Source organism: Alosa pseudoharengus, unplaced genomic scaffold (genome assembly GCF_046254945.1).
Source record: "Alosa pseudoharengus isolate Yale_2024_CS ecotype anadromous, Long Island Sound unplaced genomic scaffold, YU_APseudo_1.1 YU_APseudo_1.1_scf_3, whole genome shotgun sequence".
Taxonomy (NCBI): domain Eukaryota; kingdom Metazoa; phylum Chordata; class Actinopteri; order Clupeiformes; family Clupeidae; genus Alosa; species Alosa pseudoharengus.
Genome location: NW_027468718.1, coordinates 25,582,653 through 25,600,235, shown reverse-complemented (window position 1 = coordinate 25,600,235; position 17,583 = coordinate 25,582,653). Strand labels below are relative to the sequence as shown.

Sequence of the window (17,583 nt, the reverse complement as noted above, 5' to 3'; positions counted from 1 at the left end):
ATGTTTCTGCTCTCTCTGTGGCTGCTGAGCCTTCAGGGTTGCCACGGGAAAGGGGATATCCCACAGGAGTTCATGCTTCTTGCTGGCCCTTTGACCCACAGTTTAGTGAAAGACTTGACCTTAAGTCCCTCTGCGAGCCAGACATTCCCATCTGAGGAGACTCATGATGTATTTGACTGCAGCCATGCACTGCCCTCAAAGCTCAGAGACCACTTCCAGTATCTGCAGAGTCGGGGGGTGACGCACTACAAGGTGCCCCTCTCCTGGTGCCACATCCTCCCCACAGGAGACTCCAGTCGCCCCCATCAGGACACAGTGAGGTGCTACAGGACCCTTCTGGAGCAGCTGACTGAATCAGGCCTGCAGCCCCTGGTGGTCTTACACCGCTCAGCTGTTCCAGAGGGACTCAGGGCCACACTTGGGGACTGGGACAGTCCTGAACTGCCAAAGGCCTTTGAGCGTTATGCAGAATTTGTGTTTGCAGAGTTCGGAGACTCAGTCAAGTACTGGATCACATTCAGCCATCTAGATGAGCTGAGTAGTGATGAAGACAAGGCCTCTTCTGCGTCTGCTCTGCAAGGTGCCCTCCATGTCCATGATAGAGTGTATCAACTCTATCATCGTGTCTCTGTAAAAGGTAAGACCTTATCATTGATAATTAGGTTTCACTAAGGTTTTAAACATGCATTGACATAATAAATTCAACATATAGAGTGTGGTAGCCACCCAGAAGTAGTGTTTAGACATTTTAACGATTCCTGGTCCTGGTTTCTCTATGGAAAAATGAATGGAGTTTTACGGCTCAATACGGCTCAAATAAGGTGTGAGCGAAACAACAGCTGTTGAAAACCTAGGCATTCGGTCTGGCGAGTTAAAATGTATTTATTATTCAGTATTTTGTCACAAACTGCTGCTATCAAAATGTTACAGCAGAAATTAAGCGGACTACAGCACATCGCTTGCCTGGTGCAGCAAGCAGTACGGTTGAGAGGTATCCCTTGTTACAGATAGAGTAACTCTTTACTCACTCCCCTCGACTTCTTATGTAACTTTGCATAATGCCTAAAATATCTGAAATACGATCCACCGATTGTGGCTGCCAAACCCCTCTGTAATCGATATGTTAACTATGCGATTATTGTGAGAAAACTTGCTAACTATGATTAGAGGCGTAGCAACAGACTATATAATGGGTTAACAATATAACGAGTTTAAAGTCTACACGGAGACAACATACACACTGATTTTATTGAAAGGAAACAAATGCGGGAATTCCCAGTTAATTTATTGTCGGGGCGTTGTTTTTATAATTTCCCGAAACCCCATTCATTCTCTCAGAACCGGAACGTGTAAAAATGCTAATCAAACCATACAAAATGACGGTACTACCACCCTCTATGCATATGGGTTGTCAAACTTTTCTCAGGGCTATATATTTGACAATTGCATCATATTTGTAGAATTAACTTGAAAAATTATCAAGAGAGCCATGAGCACCAACACACTTACAGTCACATCAAGAGTGAGGTAGGCTATACTATGTTTGTGATAACAGATTTCTTATCTTCATAGGTGGCCAGCTGTCTTTTGGAGCAATAGCAAACTTTTATCACAGTAGAAGCATACACATGGTAAGGTCACTGTCCTTTAGTTGTTATATTTACACATGCATAGTGGCATATTATATAACCACAAATATGCAAAACCAGAGTTAATCATTCCCTAAAATATCCCCTCAATAAAATAATCCTCTATATTTATTTTTGTGACAGAGAAAGGTGGACTTTGTGACGGTGCTCACTGAATATGACTGCTCTTTGCAAAGAAGTCTGGAAGAGGAACTGAGACACGTTCAAGACATAGAGGTATTTCTTGACTAGCCTACTGAAAAAACAGTAGCGAATGTTGGCCTTACATGCAACAAACCGTAACCTATTTCTCTCATTGCATTACACAAAAAGTCAAGTAAATGGTAGGTAGGTAGGCATATTGTTATTGTACATTTCTGTCATCAATCTCGAACAATTAATCAAGGTGAAAGTATTCACAGCACAGCAATGTGAAATGATTCCACTACAAGTAAAAGTAAAAGTAACAGTATGTAGAGAAGTAAAGCATATAATGAAGAGTATTAGCAGCCAAATATTGTTAAGGATTGAGATAAAAAAATTATTTGATTTGGTCCATGATTGATATTCATTATGTACAACATAGCCGTAGGCTACAAGATAAAAGTCAGTTAACTAAAAGCTCTCATATATGTTTTCAGGTCTTTTTTTAAGTATATTTTTTGGCCTATTTATGCCTTTAATGGCAGGGCAGTGGAGAATGACAGGAAGCGAGTGAGAGTCGGGGTGGGAACGGGAAGGGACCACGGGGCGGGAATCGAACCCGGGTCGCCGGCGTACGGTGCAGGTGCCCCAGCAGTCGGGCCACGGCCAGATCTTTTTTTAAAGCTGTTGTACTAGTGCTTGTTAGAGCACACAGTATATGTAACGGCTGTAATGTAGTGAGTCGATATGATGTGGATGTGGATGGTGGATACTTTAAGTAGTAAACTTATTCATGTTAAATTGCTAGTGAGCAATACGGCAAAAAACTCCTTATCACACACATATTCGTCTCGTCTCTCTCTCTCTCGTGTGTACACATACACGCACACACACACACACACACACACACCCGGTTACCTCACCAAATAGAACTACCCCAGACATAATTATTATAGGTTATTTGGTAGTAATGGTAAATGCTGCAGATGCACAAATCTACATAAAACAGATATATTAATTTACTTTGAAGTGAGTAGGGCTAGTTTACAGCATGACATTTGTTGTGCATACTAATAAATTGCACATTAATAAATTGCACTTAATAACGCAAAAATATTTTTTATCTGATTACTCGATTAATCCATGAAATAATCGATAGAATACTCGATTCCGAAAAGAATCGATTGCTGCTGCAGCCCTATATCAGGGCGAACGGCACCTCTGCCGCAATCTGAGCAGCTCTTATTGCTTGTAAAACAGCCTTACGAAGTTTGGTGTTCAGGTAGGAACACTGCCCCCCTCCGAAATCGAAATGGAAAAGAGCTGCTATTCTACAGGAATTCAGAGATATCTTTCTACAGACTGCTGTCGGTGCATTTCCTCTATATTATATCGGAGTTATGTTCATACTTTGTTGCAAAAGATGCATATTTAGTTTGTTTATTATTGTGCTTCTCAACTGTAGGGGGACCCCAAGAGCAAATCTTCTTAAAGGACAATTCCGGCGCAAAATGAACCTAGGGGTTAATAACACATGTGTACCGAGTTCGACCGTTCGCTGGGATGTATTTTCATGCTAGTCGAATGTGACCAGTTTTATTGCAAACCGCTTATTAGCGTTTAACGCTAGCCTTCGGGGCACACGTACAGTAGAAAGAAATCGCTATTTCTATACCACTTACAAGGCTCAAAATAGCACCACACTTACACAGTAGCATTATGAGGGTCTCTACATGTAAACCGAAGCATTGAGAACTTTGTAAGTGTACAGGCACGTCTGGTTCACATATACAGGCAGGCGATGTGAACTAAAATCAAACGTAATTTGCTCAATATAGGCCTATCAGAAATAATAGCTCCGATGTAACATAACTTGTATAGTGTACTTACTTAGTGGATGTCCATCTGGTCCCTCTGGTATGGATCGCCGCCGCCTGTGTGCCATTGACTACAGGTAGCTTCTAGCTCTCTCTCATAGCCCTTTCACGGAGCTCCCGCAGCTCTTCGTTGGTATATTCCGACTCGAAAAGATAAGGACGTCCAATAAGGGTTCATCCTCGATGTCTTCAAATTCGTTCAAATAACCTGCCATCTCTTATGTCTCCTGTTCAGCGTTCAGTGCTTCTCTTTTGCACAGTCCTTCTGCAACAACGTTTCACCCGAGATTCACTTCCCAGAGTGCTGTTTAACCAAGGCGCCTGCCTGTATGTGAACCAGACATGAACGGTAATGTGTTTCTTTTTAATAAACTGCCTGTACACTTACAAAGTTCTCAATGCTTCGGTTTACATGTAGAGACCCTCATTATGCTACTATGTAAGTGTGGTGCTATTTTGAGCCTTGTTAGTGGTATAGAAATAGCGATTTCTTTCTACTGTACGTGTGCCCCGAAGGCTAGCGTTAAACGCTAATAAGAGGTTTGCAATAAAACTGGTCACATTCGACTAGCATGAAAATACATCCCAGCGAACGGTCGAACTCGGTACACATGTGTTATTAACCCCTAGGTTCATTTTGCGCCGGAATTGTCCTTTAAGTACTGCTTTAAATATACATTACCAGTCAAAAGTCTAGACTGAAGAAGACTGGTCTAATTTTTTTGACCGTACGCTATCGAGTCTGGAGTTGCCAGTTTAACTGATTAAAGTGGAAGCTAATTGTTGCAGCAGATGCTCTGTGAATGGAACACTTCAGTTACTTGCCCAGGGTAGCCTCCCTATTAATCCTCCTACTTCGCTTTGTCTAAATGGTTCATCTTTTCTGCCTGATCTCTTCTACTATACTAGGTAATTTTCAGTGTTTTTTGCTGTTATTGTTTAGGACCTTGCACAGGAAGTCTGATAAATAAAATGGAAATACCCAAGTACAGTATCTTAAAATTGTGCTTACTTGTTTACTTTCCACCATGGCAAATATATATATATATATATATATATATATATATATATATATGTAAGGGATAATGTATTGTCCGCCGGTAATTATCAGAAAATAAGTCCCGACAGGGAGAACAGAACCCCGACGCGCAGTGGAGGGGTTTTGCTTCGACCTGAAGGGACTTATTTTACGTTCAGTGTTCTATTCCAATTTGTGTGTACCGTAAGATAAATGTGCAGAGTATGTGCATTTCATTTTGATATATTTGCATGATAAGGATCATATTTAATGCCTTTTCTACAATACTTTTGTGGTCAACCATTCCATGTTTCAGAAAGCAACAAATAAACTACCAATTCTCGTCTATGAGATGAAAGTGAAGAACTGTGCCTACAACCATGAAAACCATTTCCAGTCCATTTCAACAGTGCTCAAAGGTATCCAGGAAAATAAAAGTAGTAACAGTTTATGATTGAATCATTGTGCAGCAGAGTTTTGTATTCACAAAAAAAAATACATTCTTTACAGCACTGGAAAACGAAGACCTTCAAATGCTGGGATGTGATATTAAAGATTTTTTGGGGCGCATAGGCAATATCTACTCTCGGTAATGTTTATTGTTGTTTATTGTAGTATATACACACAACCACACATACACACACATATATATTTATATATATATATTAACTTAATTTATTTTTTTATTTATTTTTTAACCAAACTTATGGTTCTATACTTCTATCCGTAGTTCTACAGAATCTCAGAGTGCACATTCAGAGATAAAAAAGGCATCAATGTCTCCTTATGAGAACGTCTGGCGGAGTTTTAGCTCTCAGTCCCCATCTGAGCGTGATAACTTCCTGATTCGTTCATTTCCTGAGGGCTTTCAGTGGGCCGTCTCCAGTGAGTCTTTCAAAGTGGAGGGTGGCTGGTCTGAAGATGGCAAGGGGGAAACAATATGGGACCGTTTTGGACACCAGGGTCATGTGTTTGATAACCAGACTGCTGACCTGGCTTGTGACAGCTACAACAAGGTGGACTATGATGTGTACATGCTCAGAGGTCTGCTCACCGACACCTTTCAGTTTTCCATATCTTGGGCCCGAATCTTCCCTACTGGCCACAGGGGGAGCCTGTCAGAGAAAGGAGCCCTTTATTATGACAACCTCATCAACACGCTCCTTCAGTCAAACATAGAGCCCGTTGTCACCCTTTATCACTGGGACCTTCCTCAGGCCTTACAAGACAACGAAGGCTGGAAGAATCCCACCGTTGTGGAGGCTTTTAAAGACTTTGCAGACTTCTGCTTCTCCAGATTTGGAGACAGAGTGAAGACCTGGAACACCTTCAGCAGTCCGTGGGTCGTGAGCCACTCTGGTTATGGCACTGGTGAGCATGCACCGGGAGTCAAGGACCCAGTAATATCATCCTATCAGGTAAAACTTCAAACAGTCAACATTTAACAGCCATTGCTTCTTGTAAGATACAGAGGAACATGTCCATATATGATTAAATTATGTTGTGTGCATGTAAGTAGTGATATGGCATAATTTGGGGCAGCCGTGGCCTACTGGTTAGCGCTATGGACTTGTAACCGGAGGGTTGTCGGTTCAAACCCCAACCAGTAGGAACAGCTGAAGTGCCCTTGAGCAAAGCACCTAACCCCTCACTGCTCCCCGAGCACTGCTGTAGCAGGCAGCTCACTGCGTCAGGATTAGTGTGTGCTTCACCTCACCGTGTGTTCACTGTGTGCTGAGTGTGTTTCACTAATTCACGGATTGGGATAAATGCAGAGACCAAATTTCCATCACGGATTCAAAAGAATATATATACTTATACTTATATATATATAGGCTATATATATGTAAGGGATAATGGACGACACGCCGTTCGACTAGACTAAGTTAATACATGTTCTAGATGGTAAAATGGCCCGACGCGAAATTTTCACAATAGTCGACCGCTACAATGGGAAACTGAATCAAGCAGTAGAATAAGCGGGAAAATGGACTTCACTCAATTAGATTATCCGAAAAATAAACACACTAAGAGGTTGAACGGTGGGTGCAGATGGACGTGCGTGCGTGTGTGTGCGTGTCAGTAGGAGTGATTGGCTCACGTGCGCTCACACGGCGCTCACGTATAGGTGCCCACAAGAATGCGTCCAGGTTGAACGCGCGGTCACATCTGCATCCCAACGCCAGAGATCTGTATTGTTTGTAGAACTACTTCTTTCCGGCACATATCAACACATTTCTCAGCTTGCAACACAAACTGCCGTTACTAGTTCTAAATGGATGGTTGCTATGGCCAAAGGCCAGTCGTTAGTTCCATCTAACGACATCGCAGGATTCTGATGAAGCGCTTTGAAACATCGCTATTTTACTTGTCATCCAACTAACTAAAATCCACGTCCGTCATATGCTACAATGTTACTATGTTCTGAACATCAGTATTTTACAGCTTGGATGCAACGTGACAGTTCATTTAAACTTAACGAGTTCGGCGAATTAATATACAAGTGTGATATGGCCAACAAATTGGATCTACTTCATAGGTGTGCAAATAACATACGTTCTAAATTACGCAGGACAATGGAGGAGTCAACAAAGCAGTGGAATAAATATATATATATACATACTTATACTATATATATATAATTTGATCTTTGACTGTTTCCAGTTCTTTCAACTATTTTAGTCGCACACCAAAACAATAACAAAGCATCAATATTGACTCTCGACTTCTCAGGTGACCCATAACATACTGAAGTCCCATGCTGAGGCCTGGCATGTCTACAACAATAACTACAGGAAACAGCAGGGTGGGAGAGTGGGCATAGCTCTGAATTCAGACTGGGCTGAGCCTCTGAACGCTACAAGTCCTCAGGACATTGAGGCAGCTGGACGCTACCTGGACTTCATGCTGGGCTGGTTTGCGCACCCCATATTCGTGGATGGAGACTATTCACCAAAGTTCAAGTCTCAGATTGAACAGAAGAAGCAAGAATGTCAGCCCGTTGAGGTAGCAAGACTTCCTGTGTTCACAGAATCTGAGAAACAGCGGATCAAAGGAACAGCAGATTTCTTTGGGCTGAACCACTACACCACCCGTCTTATAAATGGGAGTAGCGGACAGTGTGTTCCAGGACCTCATGGTGTTGGAGACTTCCAGTCTCATGTTGACCCCAGCTGGCCAAGTACAGGGTCTAGCTCGGTTCAAATAGTACCTTGGGGACTTCGCCGTCTGCTCAACTACATCTCAGCACAGTACACATCAGTCACCAAGGTGCCAATTCACATCACTGGAACTGGGATGCCAACAGCTTACGGTGGAAACGTACTCAATGACGCCCAACGTGTAGAATTTCTGCGAGGCTACATCAACGAGGCACTGAAAGGTAATTTGTTTTTAATCATTATCTGTGGCTTAATAAAATAAAACATATTATTATTTATTATTATTTTATTATCTGAAGAAATAATGGGTTATTTTTCATTACATAATAGCTATAACTGAAGATGGACTTAACATACAAAAATTTACTGTTCAATCATTAATGGATGGATTTGAAGGTCCTCAAGGCTACAGTGAGAGATATGGGTTATACTATGTAACTTTTGAAGACCTAAATCGACCTAGAACCCCAAAGGAATCTGCCTACTTCTACTCTGACGTAATACAAAATAATGGCTTCACAAGTGCGATAGCAAGACATACAAATCAGGTTACTTTCCAACAACCCCAAACTAGTAAGATTCCCTTACCGCCATCTGAAGTTCCATCTAAATCCAAAGTTGTTTGGGAGAAGTTTTCACATCAGACCAACTTTCAGAGGAAGCTTTACCACTATGGAACATTCCCTGAAGGATTCCAGTGGGGTGTCTCCTCCTCAGCCTATCAGATTGAAGGTGCGTGGAACACAGATGGAAAAAAACCAAGTGTGTGGGACACATTCACTCAGAAGCCTGGGAACCTCCCAAACGGTGCAACTGGCAATGTGGCATGTGACAGTTACAATAAGGTGGAAGAGGATCTCTACACGCTAAGAGCTTTAGGAGTGAAGTCCTACAGATTTTCCTTGTCCTGGTCAAGAATATTTCCAGATGGCCAAAGACCTTCTATGAATCAGAAGGGAGTAGACTATTATAATAAACTGATCAATGGTCTCCTTGCCCAAAACATCACCCCAATAGTGACTCTCTACCACTGGGACCTTCCTCAGGCTCTACAGGACACTGGTGGGTGGGACAATGTCAACATGACTGACATCTTCAATGACTTTTGCGTCTTCTGCTTTTCTACCTTTGGTGATAGAGTCAAGTTCTGGATCACATTCAACCAACCTTATACAATTGCTTGGTTTGGTTATGGACTGGGTCTGTATCCTCCCAATTCTAAAGATCCAGGAAACGCCCCTTACAGAATTGCACGCAATCTCCTTAACGCTCATGCAAAAGCATATCACACCTATGATGACAAGTACAGGTCAACTCAAGGAGGACTAGTGTCCATCAGCCTCAATGCAGATTGGGTTGAGCCAAAAGACCCCAACGACCCTCGACAGGTAACTGCTGCTGACCGAGCCCTCCAGTTCCAGCTGGGCTGGTTTGCCCACCCCATCTTCAAAAACGGTGACTTCCCTGATGCCATGAAGTGGCAAGTTGGCAACAAGAGTGAACTTCAGGGACTTCCACAGTCCCGACTGCCAACTTTCACTGACCAGGAGAAGGCTTATATTCAAGGCACTGCTGATGTCTTTTGCATTAACTCCTACACCACAAAGGTTGTACGATATGTGACTACAGCACTCACTCCTGCATCGTACGACACTGATCAAGACGTTGGTATGGAGGATGAGCCAAATTCTCCAACCACTCCTATCGTAGGGCAAAGGGCTGTGTCATGGGGCCTCAGAAGACTTCTCAACTGGATCAAAGAAGAATATGGAGATCCAGATATATACATCACAGAAAATGGAATGGCTTCGCTTCCTGGAATAACAGTCGATGATACTGATAGAGTGTTCTTTTTCAAAATGCACATTGATGAGGCTCTGAAAGGTACTGCTACATTTATTTTATGGCCACTTGCATTGCATAATATCATTGTATATAAGTGTTTGCCCATTGTTTATAACACTTGACATCAGGTTACATCTGTTATATTTCCCCTTAAGCTCAAAATCTGGATGGGGTAAAGGTGAAGGGCTACACATTGTATTCCCTCATGGACCAATTTGAGTGGCTCAGTGGCTATGGCCTGGGATTTGGGCTTCATCACGTTTCCTTCACAAACCCCCTCCGCCCCAGAACACCAAAGCGATCTGCTCACTACTACCACAAAATAATTACGGAAAATGGATTCCCGCAAACCGAAGTGGAGAAAATGTTGTATGGGAATTTCCGAGAAGATTTTGCCTGGAGCACAGCCACAGCTTCTTACCAGGTAACTTTATATGCAAAATGGTTGATTGCATTTGTTTCCTATGGTTAAAGATTGTTTTGCTTCATTTGTCCTGATAATTATAGATCTGTTGCTGTTGAGCGTTGAAAGAAAGCAATGCTTTCTTATAAGCAATTATAAGAAAGCATTCACATTCATTGTAACATCTCATTGGGACATGCGTCATATTGACATGTAGGCATGCAAATAAGAAGGTGCACTAATATGCATATGCACACCAGTGGCGATTGCTGCTCTTTGGAACAGGGGAAGCTCTGATAAAAATGGTAAATTATTAAATTAATATTATTAAGGTGCTATATTGTTCTTTGAGGGCAAAAAGTATCCCAAACAGTAGGCTATAGAGTTGGCATGGCAGACATGGCATGTAGCCTACACACGCTACCTAATTTAGCCTAAATACACAACTGGAACAAAAGCAAGTCACAAACTCTGTAACTCCACATTACGGTTTTATTTACAGTATGCTATTTACAAAGACAAATAGAAACCGACTGTATTGCTCCCAAATTATGAGAATTTGAGCTGTAACTTGCCTTGTCTCTCGGCTTCACCTGCCAACACTAACGTTAACGCATCCCTGCCTTGAACTTGAACCACTTCCTGTCAGATCGCGACATATGCTGTCAATCAAAAAGAGTCCAGCCTCTATAACGGTTCCTCCAATCATCATACAGAAGCTCGGCGTCCGGGCCATCCCACTGTCCCATTCACTCCCAGAGACGCCGGGCTTCCCTGGAAATGACGATTTTGTGGCGCTTGTCCAATAAACGTGTAGCTTTTCTGCACTGAGATCAGCCCACTCTGTAGTGCCATTGAAAGCCAGTGAAGCCGAGCGTCTATGGGTTTTTTGCATGGTTTTTTGATAGATCGTGTTGTTACAGCAATGTATTACGGGTGCGAAATCACGATAAATGACCGGCAAAACCTTATTGCTGAACAAACTAGCCATGAAGTTGAAAATTTTTTCAGCATGTTCTAGTTGGAATAGTAGGCTAGAAGCTAATGTAATAGTGTTATTTGATGCGATTTTCCGTGATATTTTAGAGGAGGCTGAGCTTCCCCTGTAGTCTTAGAGCAATCGCCTCTGATGCACACAAGGGTTCACTAAAATGCAAACTAGGGATGCAAGTTTCTCCTGTACTACAAATGTTATTATGATAGTGTATGCTACTTGCGGTCCATACGGGACATTAAAAACTTTACTTTGATTCAATCTTGTATCATTTTAGAAACTAGATGTACCGCGTAGCGGTACAAAATATGACCGCCGCTCAGTCCTGCACATCCATTCCGCGAAAATAAATCATATTAATGAATTTGTCTCCATCTTCTACTCCATTCCCCACTCTTGAAACTTTTGTGTATGCTTGTTTGAAATGTGTGTTTGCACACATTCCGCACACAAAGTAGCCTACTGGCGCTGCAAAGGTGAATAGATTTGTTTCTGGGCCAAAAAATCTGTAACATTGTTATAAAACCTTTAAAATCTCTAAACAATCACAAGTAGGGCAGTTCATCACAGTCCATCCATTGCAACTGGACTGATGAAAGGTACACCTGTAGGCTACATTGTATTTGGGAAAAGCAGAAGGTAGCAGCATAATGTATTTATTTATTTATTATTAAACAAAACAATCCCTGTCAGTTCCATGCAGTTTTCAACAGCTATCAAGAAGAGAGGTCATGTCATGGATTTTTGTGAATGTTTCTTCTTCTACATATGCATAAGTTTAGTCATCTAGTTCAAATGATATTCAGCTTTATTGTCAATGCACAAATGAAATACCAGTAGTCTAAAACAAAATGCCGTTTTTCCCAGTGGTGCAAATAACTGACATGTCCAAAGGGCCTTCATGAAATGCGTTGCGAGACTGTTCATACACATTTTAACGGGCAAAGTTGAAGAGCTACTCTCCGTTATTGTTTGTGCAAATAATATGCTGATTCATGTTCCCTTGCATTTTGCAACCATGAGGTCAATGGTTAAGCTCAATCTTTTGACGCAATCTTTTGATTTTCACCCAGCCTAGTCCATGGTAGGCGCCCGATAGAAATATTGTTTAATTTTGCGATTGAGATATCCACGCACTGGCGCCCCCCCTGCGACGTGTTCGCCCCCCGGTTTTAGAGCTATTCTAAATGCAAAAATGCATAGAGGGAGTTATGACAAAACCGTGACTGTTAACAAACTATAAGCTATATAAGGTAGGCCCTATGCTAGGCCTATTACACAACACAAATTGTCGCTAGGCTATGCTGGCGACCCAAATAAAATCTCCGTTGGAACCAATGGCTTACACCTTACAGTATCAAGCTGCCACCTCTTGGCGAAAAAGTTAATAGTTTTGCATATCAGTAGTAATACATTTCACGTAGCTGTGAATCACGGAAAGGGCGAATGAAGTGGACACTTCTAAACGGAACCCAACCCACTGTACAGTAGCTCAAGGTCTGTGGCTAAAGCAGCCATAATGAAAGCGTTATCATTGTTTGGATACTTCACACACACGTGTTTTTTAATCGCATAGACTACAACTACCAAGCTGGAATCAAAGCACATCGACTCCCCTCTCACACCCTAAACACGCACTTCGAACAAACAAAAAGCGCCTCAGTCTCACGGAATAGCCATAGGCAAAACTGTATCTGACCCTTGTAACGTTGGTACTAAATCATTCATCGCAAAGAATGATTTTTGTAGCACGTGCAACAAATATGTGTAGGTACAGCCCTGCCCTGAATACATCTCAACGTGCGCTCTAAAACATCTGGTTTAAATGGAGATTGTAGATCATCACGGGATCATAGACAGGTTATCTTTCAGGTAGCCTATATATTTTCCATTAAAAAACCATCACATAGCGAACGTGTTGTGGCTAACTCACTTAGCTCCTGTTAGTAGCCTAGGTTATGGTCATAAGCAAATGAGATGACAGTCGAAAGATACAATTAGTGCTGTTATCGATTTGCTTGGTAGCTTATAAACGCATTTATGGTTTTCTACAAATACATCAATAATCAAATTGGCCTCCATCACTCAACCATGCTAACGGTAACATTATTTTACCTACGTTCTGCTATTGATAGGATTAACGTAGCCTACCTGCAGTAAAAAACAAGCATGTCCGATAAACATTCTCAGATTTATTTCGGCTTCAAGAGGAAATGGGAATTACATGTCATGCAGAAATCATCCTACCCTTAGACGTTCTCTGCGGTAAACTACTGTAGCCTACAGTCTTGTCCTTGTAGGAAGCATAGTGTCTTTCCAACCCATTTAAGATTAACTTCCAACAAAATTACGTCTCACTGCAACGATGCGCCATCTAGTGGACAAACGACTACTTATCGCCAATACTGGAAATGCAGCCATGATGATGATGATGAATATTTATTTTGGCTTTCTTTTAATCCTACTGAATTTGTAATTATGTATCGGCCGTTCTAATACCGATAGTATGTGGGTGCCTGTGTGTGTGTGTGCATGTGTATATGTGTGCACCACCATCTACAGGCCAATGAGTGTAGAGTCACTAAATGTACACATAACTTAATATTTTAGACCCCCCCATGGATGAAATTCTACGAAACTTGGCATACCCCCAGAGAATGTCAGGTTAATCATACACATAAAATTTGGTGCAGTTCTGAACGTCTTTACTGAAGAGAGGGGCGATTAAAGCAGAATGATATTGCATTTTCATTTTTTACCGGGGGGGTGCAAATCACAAATGAGTGATTATGGGCTAAGTTGATGTGGGCCCTTGAGACCAACATACCATAAAAATGTCTTCATCCTCGGTGCCACGGTTCAGGTAGTTATTGAGGAAAAACTGCATTTTTTGGGTTTCGGGGGGCCCAGCGCGGAGGGGGAGTGGCCCCCGGGGACCAAACGAAATTTTTCCGTAAAAGTCTAGTGGGGCTACATACCCACCAAATTTCATGTGCTCTGGTGTTTCGGTGCCCCGGGTATCGTTGACCAAAATTTCAGGAAGTAGATGACGGGGAAAAAAAAAAAAAAAAAAAAAAAAAAAACTTTGACAATCCCTATATGACCGCTTCGCTAGCTTCGCTAGCGGCGGTCATAATAAACATTCACTGAAAAATATTTAAATTATTTCAAATATGGCCTAAAATGTTCACATAAACATGTAAATGTCATACTTGAACAGTAGCCTACAAGACAGTTCCCCAAGAACTGTGTTGTTGACAATATGACACATACATTTGCGCACGTAAGGCAGCATGGAAAAACCCAGGCTAACTGAGTGTGGGGAAATAGATAGTCCTGTCCTGAATTAGCCCTGCTTAAGCACTTCTGTTATTTCATTTTCATTTAGAAATTACCCTCCCTAAGGAGGTTTTACATGAATGTATTGCACCTTCAATGAATTTATTCTATTTCTTGAGAACTATTTTGACCTGTTAATGTTATTCAAATTGTCATAAGGGAGTGGAATACATTTTACAATTCTTCATGGAGGCATTATATGTCTTCTGCTATGATTTTCATGTTAGTATACATTTCTGTCCCTTTTTGCCACTACACTTAAAAACCAGCTGAAATCGAATGCTTACCTTTTAAATTTCTTGTCAGACTGAAGGGGCCTGGAGATCAGATGGAAAAGGTCTCAGCATATGGGACAAGTTTTCTCATCTTGCTGGAAAGATTGGAAATGATGACAATGGAGACATTGCTTGCAACAGCTACAACAAATACATGGAGGATATATCCATGCTCAAGAGTTTAAACGTGGGCCATTATCGCCTCTCCATAGCCTGGGCCAGGGTTCTGCCCGATGGCACTACTAAAACCATTAACCAGGCTGGGCTCGACTTCTACCATCGTCTGATTGATGCGCTGCTGGCTGCTAATATCCAGCCTCAGGTAGGGACATAGATGACTTAATCCTGTGTTATGACAAAACATTTGACAAACCATTAGTACAACAATCAGATGTAAAGTACCTTATCACAAAGGTTTTGTTTTAATTCATAATGGAAATGTCAGATTTCCTTTGTGACAAGATTATGTTTGGTTGTTATATAAGGAATTCTCAGACCATGTGTGTTTAATGTTTATTTTACTTCTCATCTATTTTTCAGGTGACCCTGTACCACTGGGATCTTCCCCAGGCTCTGCAAGACATGGGCGGTTGGGAGAATGCTCAGAGCGTTCAGTGGTTCAAGGACTACGCAGATTTCATGTTTAATAGCATTGGAGACAAAGTGAAATTCTGGATCACTTTTAATGAGCCATACATTGTGGCTAATTTAGGATATGGTTATGGTAACTTTGCACCAGGTACATTTGCATTCCTTCCTTACAAGTATATTAGTTCCTTAGGGTGGTGATGCTGTTTATATATATTAAATATATTAAATGGACCTGAATAAACTAGTCAGCTTTTTACATAACCTTTTTCCGTAGGTGTTAACAGACCAGACGTAGGGCCTTACAATGTTGCTCATAACTTAATCAAGGCCCATGCTGAGGCCTGGCATCTGTACAATGATAACTATCGGGCCAAGCAAGGGGGCGTAATCTCCATAACACTCAATTCTGACTGGGCATACCCTCGAAACCCGGCCAAGCAAGAAGATGTATATGCAGCCAATCGTTACGTCCAAGTAAGAAAACCCAACTTTTATTTAGGGGGGATGATAAGGTGCAGCCTTGTCATCACAAGGGTGCATCTGATTGTATGTTCATTCATGTTATAGAATAGACAAGTATGGACTTTCTAACCGTCTTACTGACAACGTAATTTTTTTTCCCCATTCATCTTATAATAGTTCTTCCTGGGATGGTTTGCTCACCCAATTTTTAAAGGCGACTACAGTGAGCTGATGAAGGAAGCTGTTAAAGAGAGGAGCCTCTTAGGGGGCTTAACCAAGTCAAGGTGAGGTCAATAGATGATATATTGTGACAAGTGGCTGATTGAGTGATGTTCTTGTTGGCTTAACATTGATTGATTGGTTTGATGGGTAGGTAAGTGTATATTGGGATATCGTGGAGAACATGAAACAGTATGATATGACATAAAACAATATTATATTCATGTAACGCCCTCATCTGGTTCTCTCCAAGACTTCCAGAGTTTACACCCGCAGAAGTACAAAGGATCAATGGCACCCATGACTATTTTGGACTAAACCACTATACATCTGTCTTGTCCTTCATGGTAGATTTTGCAGATCAGCAGAACTATGACGCTGACAGGTATGCAATAAATCACAAATGAAAAAATCCCCATTAAACAGTTTAGATGTGCCTACATATTAACTTTGCATTTGTCCAGAGGGACGGCTGCCATCTCTGATTGGACCTGGATAGAATCTGGCTCTGCCTGGTTGAGGATAACTCCTCACGGCTTCAGAAACCTCCTGAGATTCATCAAAGAAGAGTATGGGAACCCTCCCGTATATGTCACAGAGAACGGTATCTCAGAAAATGGCCCTGTAGATCTCAATGATATACACAGAAGCCACTACTATGAAAGTTACATCAATGAGGCCTTGAAAGGTACTGTTTATTCAAATAAACAAGCTATTTACAAATTTAACAAAAAGGATCTCCTTCAACTCTAATAGAATATTAACATCTGTAACTTCCTACAGTAGTCACAATTCTGGGCTCAAATGCATTTTCAGCTTACCTGATCGATGGTGTGGACATGCGTGGCTACACAGCCTGGTCTCTGATGGACAACTATGAGTGGGCTATGGGCTATGAGGAACGGTTTGGCCTCTTCTATGTTAACCGCTCTGATCCCAACCTTCCACGTGTACCAAAGGAGTCCACCAAGCGCTACAGCAGCATCGTCCGCTGCAATGGATTCCCCGATCCCTCTCAGGGTCCTCATGAGTGCCTCAATCCTGAGCCGCAAGGTAAGTGTTCGGTGATCTCTGAAACCAGTAAAACACAAATAGTAATCATACATAGCCATAAACCAATTGTTTGATGTTGACACGCCTGTGTACTTTCACAGGGACGTCCTCTCCTACCACCACCGCCATTCCAATGAAGCCAGCAGCGGTCAAATTTCTGGGTATGGAGGTGTCGCCTCCTGATGCTACGAGGGCTCTGAATGTTCTTTTCGCCTTTTCCATTCTTGGTGTTTTAGGTGCAGCAATCATGACCTATCAGTGTTTCAGTGCCACTAAGAAGTCAAAACAACCTGCCGATGAAGGCGTGTATGAGAACACAAGCGCCCTTTAGTTTTTCTTCCATCTTATATCAAAAACAGTAATCTGACTACACAAATGTTAAGCAATCATTAAACTGGTGACATAGTCAGTGCTCTTCTATAAACTATCCTTTAGGTGGCAGTATAAGACAACTCTACACTTTATCTATGGAGGCGTAACTTTAAATGAGATCACAGTTTGTATTTGTATTTTCTTGAGCAAAACTGAAACACGAGATACACAGACCTAGGCTAAAGCACAAAGCAGTGGATTG

The 17,583-nt window shown here is 41.7% G+C and overlaps 1 protein-coding gene across 1 annotated transcript; it reads left to right on the top strand.

The window, feature by feature from the left end:
* Positions 1-17,340, top strand: LOC143099894 (lactase/phlorizin hydrolase-like). Its single transcript, XM_076262805.1, has 14 exons — positions 1-580; positions 5,178-5,256; positions 5,398-6,085; positions 7,401-8,049; positions 8,159-9,712; positions 9,829-10,097; positions 14,716-15,006; positions 15,225-15,423; positions 15,550-15,749; positions 15,915-16,021; positions 16,210-16,341; positions 16,421-16,644; positions 16,773-17,009; positions 17,111-17,340. The coding sequence occupies exons 1-14, from the start codon at positions 1-3 to the stop codon at positions 17,338-17,340; spliced, it is 5,439 nt and encodes a 1,812-aa protein (XP_076118920.1).
* The last annotated feature ends 243 nt before the right edge of the window (positions 17,341-17,583 follow it).